Below are 9,636 nucleotides of genomic sequence, written 5' to 3'. Positions count from 1 at the left end.
TAATTATTACTATACATGTTCAGTTCAAATGGAAGAATTGAAACAATCACAATCATATGGCTAATCGTAACACCAACACCCCATGTGGCTTAGAAAACAAAAGCACTCACATTCGCTAGAGGCAGCCATTTGTTTCTCTCCACATATCTTCCACTAGAAAAATGAGTGAGTAGAGACACGTTGAAGTGCCTCCCAGAACAGGGGAGAAGAAGGGAGGAAATCAAGAAAGGAAGAGAGGATAACCGAGCCATGGCATAAGTCCACCTATCAATACAATTCAATCATCATCATCAGCGTCATTAAATAATAGACCCATTATACTAAATTAACTAACACATCTGTTGTTTCAGGCTGCCTTCTTTTAAATTAATTATATTTTATTTATCACTATTTAATACAGTTCACTACAATCAAACCAGCGATTTAAAAGTGATGGAGTGCCTGGCATTGGTTTGAAGGCACACTTTAAACAGTACATCTTATTTTTGTTCATTTTATACGATTTTCTTTTCACATATATTAACATAATTTTTAACCCTTAGTTAGTTATCTTTTTATCGTACATTGTCAAAATATTTTTAGATTTTTTTGGTATCTTTTTTAGTCCTGATTAAGCTCTACAAAGTGGGGCGAAATGTCAGCAAATAGTTATTAACTATTTTCTGTTCTTTGTTTATTATGCCCCCTACCATACCCTTCATATTTAAAAAAAAATAGAGTCAATCATTTATAAATATAACATCATAATAGTTGTATTATTACAATACCTACATTCAGTTGATAAACTTATTTGAAGACAAATCGGAGATTGGAACATGAAATCTAAATCTACAATGTAATGAGCTTAGCATGGCAAGTGTTCATTGTACTACTAAACTTATATTAGGTATACTAGTTTGAATACATTTACAGAATTCCAAATAAACTAATAATTAACTTTTACTAAGTTAATATGATTTTTTTTTTAATCATAAGAAACAATACTTACTTTTAAGAACTTAAGCTCTACCAACATCCCTTCACAACAAGTTCTGCCACTGCACCACAAAGTGTACAGATGCTCTGATTCTTTTATAAGACCTCTATTTTCTATTTCCATTTTACCATCATCACCTGTTAGTTCACAAAAAGTTATAATTTTTTATTTTAACTACAATATTCTGAAAAACAAACTTGTTTTTTTCCTATAAATAACAGTAAAGAGAAAAAGGTACTAACCGACTAAGGAAAAATTCTCTTCTAAAATTGATTTGTGAGTTGAATACCATACACTAGCCATTTTGCTATTTTTAGTTTTACCGCTGAAAAAGTTAATGAAATAAACAAGGAGGCCAGCGATCATGAGCATTTCAAGATAAAAGCTGTTCCAATTGGTGCGGAAATGAAGAGGTACCTGGACAGAATAACATAAACAGTTCACTTAACATACATTAAAACAAACAGTACATTAATCTTGTAATAACCTAACTACACCAAAGCCAAAAGGAGAGTAATGGATTTGTTCAGGGGTGTTTTGTAAAGTTTTATTTTCTTAAATAAAATTATCAAATACATTTAAATAAGACAAACAAAAAAAATGAAGCTTTTATTATGAAGGAACTGAAGGTTAGGAATGATGGATGAATTTTGTTAAAACAATACTTTCTTATTCTGAACATAAATTAAAACAATAAGTATGGATGGATGAAATGATAAAATTCAAGTTATGTACTTGTGCAACCAACAAATGAATCATGGCCAGGAATAATGTTCCACCTTGCAATTTCTTTTTTTATTTCATTATACACCATACTTCTACACTTGAAACGTTCAACTTATATAATATGAAAATTTAATGATTCTGTATTTTCCATATTGATCTTTATTTAAAATATTCAACATTAACTGACCTTTCATAGTACTCCTCTATCTTCAGGATTCTCTTATATAACAAATGTAACTCCACCTCCCCTCCCAAAAAAACATATTAGATCTATAAAGTTCCCTTTGTCCCATCCTTATAATTTCACTTCGTCAAATTTAAAAACATGATTTTTAAATTTGACAAAGTATAAAATTATATGTATTTGACACAAGGAGCAAAGTAGATATATGATATTAGGGGAAACAAATCGTTTGTCATAAAAGAGAACCCTGAAGACAGAGGAGTACTCGAAAACAATGATTAATATTATATATTTTAAATAAACATGAATATAAAACGTATAGAATCATTAAACATTTATATTGAGGTGTAGATATATAGTTGACCATAGAGTAATAAGTGGAGAAAATGGTTGAGAGGTGCAGCCAGCAAAAAAACACAAATAAACAAAAAATTATTTATTCCTACCGACATTTCGACTTGAGTTTCAGGTCTTCATCAGGGCTATAGAACAAAAAGAAATAACAACCATCATTTAGAGAAACATAAAACTGAAAAAAATAATTAACTAACAAATTTGGAAATACACATAACAATAAATTGAGTAATAAAAAATAGTTGATTGATAACAATGGAATTAGACAGCAGCAGATTGATAACAATGAAAGATGAAATATAATATTATATAGGTAAGAAGATATGTACAAGATGAGATATGTAAGTAATGTCTAAAAAACTGAAAGCATCTTATACACATTTTCTTACCTATATAATATTATATTTAATCTTTCTTTGTTATCGATCAGCTACTGTCTAATTCCATTATTATCAATCAACTATTTTTTTATTATTCAATTCATTGTTAATTTTACTTCTAAATTTATTAATTATTATTATTCAATTCATTGTTACTTTTACTTCTAAATTTGTTAATTTATTATATCTTTTCAATTTTATGTTTCTCTGAATGATGGATGTTACCTCTTTTTGTTTTACAGCCCTGATGAAGACCTGAAACTAAGGTCGAAACATCGGCATGAATAAATAATTTATTTTTTATTTATGTTTCTTTGGTAACCGCACCCCCTTCCCCTCACATCTTCACTAAATATTTATATTAATTTTTAATACAATATATACGTGCAACTATTATAGCTGAGAATATTACAACATTATTGTATGAGACACAAAGGGGTAGTAAAACAAGATAAGTGCCAGAATTTGGCCAATTCTGCATAATATGAAAACTCTGACATGCAATGTTATTCCAACCTACCATTCAAACCTTGTAGCAGTCATTATTAAAAAATCACAGAAAAAAGCGTGAAATCAAATAAGTAAAAAAATTGTTGATTTCGAATTATTTTATTAATAGTATATCACTTACTAGCAAATATATTTAAAAAACAATCTATGTATCGTGAATATTTTATTTTAAGGTTTTTTGTTTTTTCTTAAAAACTCCTGATTTGATCTAACATTAAGGGGAAATGTTTACTGTATGGTTTCTCTTACACACAAAAAACATTTTTTTATTAAATTCAATTTATAGGAGAAATCATTGAGTGCATAGATATAGATATAGAAATAGAAATCCAGAGCACTAACAGTAACTTGAAAATCATAAATATTATTAATAATCTTGAAACTGTAGAGTTGTTCCTCCAAAAAAAATTTTAAATCTAAACAAGAGTGAGTAAAAAATAATGCAAAATAGATTGTTCAGATAGATAATGATAACAGGAATCAGTAACTAGGTTGTAAAAAGTTGAAATCAGACAGAATTTATTACATGAGAAATACCTTTTTAAGTAGTTAATTATTTTCAAAGAAGATTTGCAATTTAAAAATTTGATAACTAAGTTTTCATGTGAACAAACGTAACAGCGCAAATTAAGAAGAAAAGAGACTTTTTAAAACAATTTTGATCTCTTTTCTCTCAACTTTATTCTTTTTTAACATCCGACGTTTCGACCTCTCAGGTCATTCTCAAGGATTCCTTATTCTGTCTTCATTCCTTTTTTTTTTTTTTTCCTTAAAATTCATTACTGCCGGCTAATTGCCTTTGTCCCAATAATTTCTTCTATTAAACTATTTCCTAAATTTAAAACTTTCAATAACTACTTTTATGTTCATTAACAAACCGGTTTTGAAATGAACATAAAAGTAGTTATTGAAAGTTTTAAATTTAGGAAATAGTTTAATAGAAGAAATTATTGGGACAAAGGCAATTAGCCGGCAGTAATGAATTTTAAGGAAAAAAGAAAAAAGGAATGAAGACAGAATAAGGAATCCTTGAGAATGACCTGAGAGGTCGAAACGTCGGATGTTAAAAAAGAATAAAGTTGAGAGAAAAGAGATCAAAATTGTTTTAAAAAGAAACTAAACCACTCTCAAACAACTATATTAATAAAAAATAAAAAAGAAAAGAGACGTTTTTATAAATAAAAAAAAAGAAGGTAAAACTTAGGTTTCACTCCTCTTCTTTGGCAGAGGATGAAGCAGCGGAATATACATGGAACCCCAAAGGCCCAAAGGCCTTCCAGTCTTGAAGTGTTTACTAAAGAAATAAGTTATATTTCTTGTAGTGAGTGGGTGTTATTGATAACCTGTTATCATACTAGTGATAGTACTTTGAATAGATTCTAATAATTTCTTATTTATAGTTCGAAATTTAATATTTCATGTTAATAAATATTAAACAAAATGTTATAGTTTAATACCATGATAAACAATTGTAGTTCAAGCAATATTGATGACATTTTTGCAGTTTTATTGTTTTTAATTTTTGACATCAATGTTTTATATAAACTTAGTTTCCTTCGCAATATCTTGGATATTATGGGATAAACCAAATAATATTTGAATATTTCAAACTAAGTTTTTTTGTACTTCATAGAGTTTTATATATGTCATACCAAGTATTCTTTTAACTTAAATTTTACCAAGAAATATACTTGATGTAAAAATTACAAAAGATACAGCAAACAAGTTTGGATTTTACCTTAGCGATAGTGATTTTTGGTCCTTCTTTTTCATCAACTTTTCCTCCAACTGTAACTTTCTCGCTATCGAACCCTTCAAATTCTTCCTCATCTTGAAAGTGTTCAAATTCGTTGTCCTCATCCTAAATATGCATTCAAGATTAATGAAAATATGAATAAAGTTATTGAAGATTTCATTGAAATATTCATCAGTCAACTGGTACTTTGAGACTACATGATAAAATCATAAATTAATCAATAATAATTTCATAACTATTTATTTGATTTAACAATATAACCTAATAGTGACAAATAATCTGCTGAGTGAAATTTTTATAGTCATAGAAGACCACACCCCCTAGAAAATACAATGTCATGTACCTAGTAATGTATGTAAATGATAAGCATCTAATCTTGAATACATAATTCCAATGCATTACACACTTTAAGATGGGTTATTTTCAACATAATACATTACAATAAAAATAGAAAATTATGTGAAATCTGAACTCACTAAAGGAAAATAGAAAGTTTAACTATTATAAGTACAACCCATTGTAATTCTAAAATATTAATCTACTCATTTACAAGGTGTTTCAACAGACAAGAAATAACTTTTAAATAAAATATATTTGACACAACTACCAAAAATAAAGGAGAAATAAAATTAAAGAAATACCTCAACAATAGAATCCAAATCAGTTTCATAAATATCCTCTTGGGCTTTATGTTGATCATTTACTGATTTCTCAGTGACTGGTTGTTCATGAACAGGTTTAATAGTATCTTCTTCGAAATCTTCAAATTCAGCAAAATCATTGTCTTCAACTTCTTCTATCTGTATACCAGCCCAAGAATGCTTATTTAACGCGATTAGGAAAATCAAAAATACTGCTGTGAATTTGTACATTTTGTAAATATCTAGGAAGGCATAAGCAGAAATATTAATCAGATAAATCAACCATTGAACAAACAAAAGTGCAAATAAATCTTTTCTCACCAACGGGTCTCTTATAAAAAGGTGAAGCTGTGTGGCTTCGGATTTATTTAGCGTTATTAAATTAACAAGGATAACTACTTGAATGTTATTACATGATATAATTTAAAAAACACCACCCTCACACGGCCACATTTAAAACCCATGGACTGCTCTAAATTAGGTTATGTGAAGTATTATCTAAGCATTGGCTGTTTTTATTTAAATTCTATCGTTCTTTCTCAAGTAATAAAAAAAATAATTTTCCTCAATGTAGAGAACAATTTTTATATAAATTAAATAAAATTATAAAGTTTATTACACCTAACTTTGAGTAATAAATGTTTCGAGAAAGGAGAGCGCTCTCATTGGAGCTGGGGCAAACTAGAGTTGGAGGGTAGGTTCTGCCCGCAAACAATCTCCGTTCAGTCGATAATTGGACGTCATATCTTAAGGTTATAAATATTGGCTTCCCTGAAGCAGTTATCTTTTCGACTTCGATTCTATCTCCGTGTCCGCCTCTAACTATATCGTATAGTTTTTATTTCTACACCGCCATTGCTTAATTTTATCGTCACTGTAAAGACATAATTGAACTTGTATTTTTTATTTTGTGCTTATCGTTTAAAACCGGCTTTTTAAGATGAATGAAGAAGATCTACATTTGGCAAAGGCGATTGCGAGTATGGATATGGAATCTTCTCCCAAAACTCCGAAGAAAACGCTTGTCAGTAAAGTACAAGAGAAAATCCAAGGGTTCAGGTGAGTACAAACGTAATTACTGATAACAAAATCAAACTGTTTTTCAAAAATTATGAAGAAACACTTAGAATGAAAAAAATGTTACATTTGTTCTTTTCAGATATTCCTATTTGATATCAATTATTAAATCATTATACCTGTATAATCAGTTACCTGTCATTGAATGGGTTGTTTTATTTTTGGATCGCATTGGATTCCAGCCAAACTGCGTTTACTGTTTCTTTACAAATATTATGTTATTCTTATTAATTTTACACGTCCACCTGCCATTTCAGAGTGACCTTTATGAACTAGTACGGAAGAAAATTGTATACTTATACTAAAAAAATTGAAGTTCTGTCAAAAGCCGGTTACTATCTGAAGTGTCAGTGATAAAGAAAAGTAATACGAATTAAACCTGGTTAAAACCATTGGCTATTTCATTCATTTTAAAGTAGAGTATATTTAAGTTCATTTAGTTGTATGAATTATAGTTACTATTGTCTAATGCTGAGTTCGAGTATACAAGGAAATATTTGTAACTACATATTCGCCCTCATGTCAACTTCCTCTGGTAGCTCAGTTGGTAGAGCGGTGGACTGTAGTGGAATAAGATCATGGAAATCCATAGGTCGCTGGTTCAAATCCGGCCCGGAGGAGTATTTTATGCACTTTGTATAATATTTTTAGAAATTTATTTAAATTCTTTTTAAAATTTAAGAAATACTATGGTAGTTATAAATATACGGGTTAGAATAATCTTATAATTATTTTAGAATAGGCTATTATAATTTGTGGAATGGATACGTTTTGTGTATTATACAAATTAATTGTTATAATTGAGAAAAATAATCACATAATATAATGAATAAAATATTACTAATGTTGTATTTGTAATATTATTTACGGATTATATGCATAGTTGTATTATTTATTAATTATTCGGATTATGTATATAATATTATATACACCTTTGAATATTAGTAATAATATTAAATTACTAATATTTTATTAGTAATATTCAAATCACACATAAGTAAGATTCAAATCCGGCTCGGAGTAATTTTGCATCCATATATAATTAAGTTAAAAATTTTAGAAATTTATTTGATTTCTATTTAAAACTTAAGAAACCCGTTAGTTATAAATATCCGGTATAAAATTATAATAATATATATATTTCTTTTTTTGTGTGTTTTAGGGCCATTATAATATATGGAGTGGATAGGTTTTGTATTATGCAAATTAATTTTTTTTAATTTATCGGTGTAATTTTGAAAATTAGTAATATCCTGTAATAAATAAAATATTACTAATAATGAAATAATAAAATATGCGATATAAAACTGTAGATTCGGAATATATTTTAAAAACTCAATTTCCAGAAATTAAAATTAAAAAGCCTGTGAGAACAACATAAAATCTTAATTATTGTAATAATTCCTCATACAACAATTTTATACAGACTTAATATCATTTTTTAAAAAAAAATTATACTGTATGTACTCTCTGTAATTTAAGTAAAAAAAAAAAAAATGCCTTTGCATAATATCAAACTAGAATTACTCTTTACGTTTTCAAGCCTATTCATTTTGTCTCGAAATTAACTTATATATTCGAAGGGTTTATATTTTATTGCACCCTCCATAAAATCGAAAATAAATCATTATGTATTTTTTAAATTATATAAAAAAGTTATTATTTTGACAAATGAATTTTTTTTTTTTTTTTTAACTGACATTTGAATTTACGCAAAATTGGATATTACATACTTTTTTTTATCTCAGAAAGACTTTTTTGAACAATTATTTGTATTCGTACTTCACAGATATTTAACAGATCCATAAATTTATGAATTGGAAATAAAACTCTAAATTTAAATGAAATATAATAAAATTATGACAATTCTAAAAGATAATTAATTAATTAAATTGACCAGAGTTTTTCCCAAAATAAATTTTATTCAAAACTTTTTAACTTTTTCCCGATTCAGGTATTTTAAGGATCAGTATTTCTTTTAGTCTTTAGACGTTGAATAGTTTGGTCTATTTATGGTAAGAATGGAATTTATATCTTAACATTACCATATGCATTAGATGGTAATATTAAATATATGTTTTTAAATACATATTATCATCTGAATTAGATGCGTTTATATAATTTGCGGAGACTAAAAGAGTTAGACACTTACGTTATATAATAATATAAATTAACACCAAGCCATGTTGATCACTGAATAGGCAAAACGTTGGTGGGTTTGGTTTTAACTTCGTTTGCGAGAAATGAATTAATATCCTTTAAATGAATTGTAATATTTAATAAATACTATAAAAAATACAAATAATAATTTAATAGAAGTTTAATTAAATAATAGCAATAAATTGGAATGCATTTATTTATTTTTTACATAGCTGGCGTTGTTTATTTATTTAATAATAATCCATAAATTTATAGTTAAAATAAAATTTTCCTCTGATACAATTGCGAATGTTTCAAAATTTTGTGCTATGTAACATCCTAAACTTTATATATAATCTTTACACTTTCTTGAGACTGGTTATTATTGTTTAAATAAAATAAATTTTAACCAATTTATGTCTCAAAACAATCTATATTTCTTCTAAGTTCAACGTTTCTTCCAATTCGGCCATCCTCGAGGACAATCGTAAATCCAACTTTAGGACCACATCAATTTTAAAAAATTGTATGTGGGCTATTCTGCCCAGGTAAAAAATTATCCACTTTTGTCAATTCTTTACATTAAATTAAAACTTATAATCACAGTCAATCAACACTATAATCAACGATCAACAAAATAATAGTGTAAATTGACTATGATTAAAAGTTTTAATTTATTGTAAAGAATTGACAAAAGTGGATAATTTTTAACCTGGGATAATTTAGTGTGAAGAATTGAGAAAATAGGGTAATTTTTATTTGGACAGAATAGCCTGCATAAAGTTTTTTTAAAATTAATGTATATCCTTTAATAATACCCCACTTATTCCTGTCGAACAGATCCGTTACTTAGGACTACATCTCGACAAACGACTGACATGGAATCCTCATAC

At 27.5% G+C, this 9,636-nt stretch overlaps 2 protein-coding genes and 1 non-coding gene across 8 annotated transcripts in view; 2 read left to right on the top strand and 1 right to left on the bottom strand.

Moving 5' to 3' along the window:
* LOC106679186 (PAT complex subunit CCDC47) overlaps positions 1–6,011 on the bottom strand; it is a 13,550-nt gene extending 7,539 nt beyond the window's left edge. Inside the window, exons 1-5 of one of the 2 annotated variants that reach the window (XM_014418198.3) lie at positions 5,849–6,011; positions 5,528–5,769; positions 4,869–4,991; positions 1,219–1,393; positions 989–1,113 (exon numbers count right to left, since the gene is read on the bottom strand). In XM_014418198.3, the coding sequence (XP_014273684.1) occupies positions 989–1,113; positions 1,219–1,393; positions 4,869–4,991; positions 5,528–5,758 (654 nt within the window). In that variant the 5' untranslated portion in view covers positions 5,759–5,769; positions 5,849–6,011. The remainder of the gene's footprint in view (positions 1–988; positions 1,114–1,218; positions 1,394–4,868; positions 4,992–5,527; positions 5,770–5,848) is intronic. The other variant, XM_014418199.2, reaches the window with a different exon arrangement.
* A 254-nt stretch (positions 6,012–6,265) lies between these two features.
* The window catches only part of LOC106679185 (NAD kinase), a 255,860-nt gene continuing 252,489 nt past the window's right edge, over positions 6,266–9,636 (top strand). For 2 of the 5 annotated variants that reach the window (XM_067051871.1, XM_067051876.1), the window contains exon 1: positions 6,267–6,586. In XM_067051871.1, the coding sequence (XP_066907972.1) occupies positions 6,468–6,586 (119 nt within the window). In that variant the 5' untranslated portion in view covers positions 6,267–6,467. Of the gene's footprint in view, positions 6,587–9,636 lie in introns of all 5 variants that reach the window. The other 3 variants (XM_067051872.1, XM_067051870.1, XR_010844654.1) reach the window with 2 other exon arrangements.
* On the top strand, positions 7,134–7,224 carry TRNAY-GUA (transfer RNA tyrosine (anticodon GUA)). The gene is given in 2 exon segments: positions 7,134–7,170; positions 7,189–7,224. It is a non-coding gene; the product is annotated as a tRNA-Tyr (tRNA).

The sequence above is a fragment of the Halyomorpha halys genome, unplaced genomic scaffold (genome assembly GCF_000696795.3).
Source record: "Halyomorpha halys isolate HHAL.00 unplaced genomic scaffold, Hhal_1.1 Scaffold183.1, whole genome shotgun sequence".
In the NCBI taxonomy this organism is placed as follows: Eukaryota; Metazoa; Arthropoda; class Insecta; order Hemiptera; family Pentatomidae; genus Halyomorpha; species Halyomorpha halys.
The sequence above is the reverse complement of the archived record's forward strand: the minus strand, read 5'-3'. Positions and strand labels throughout refer to the sequence as shown.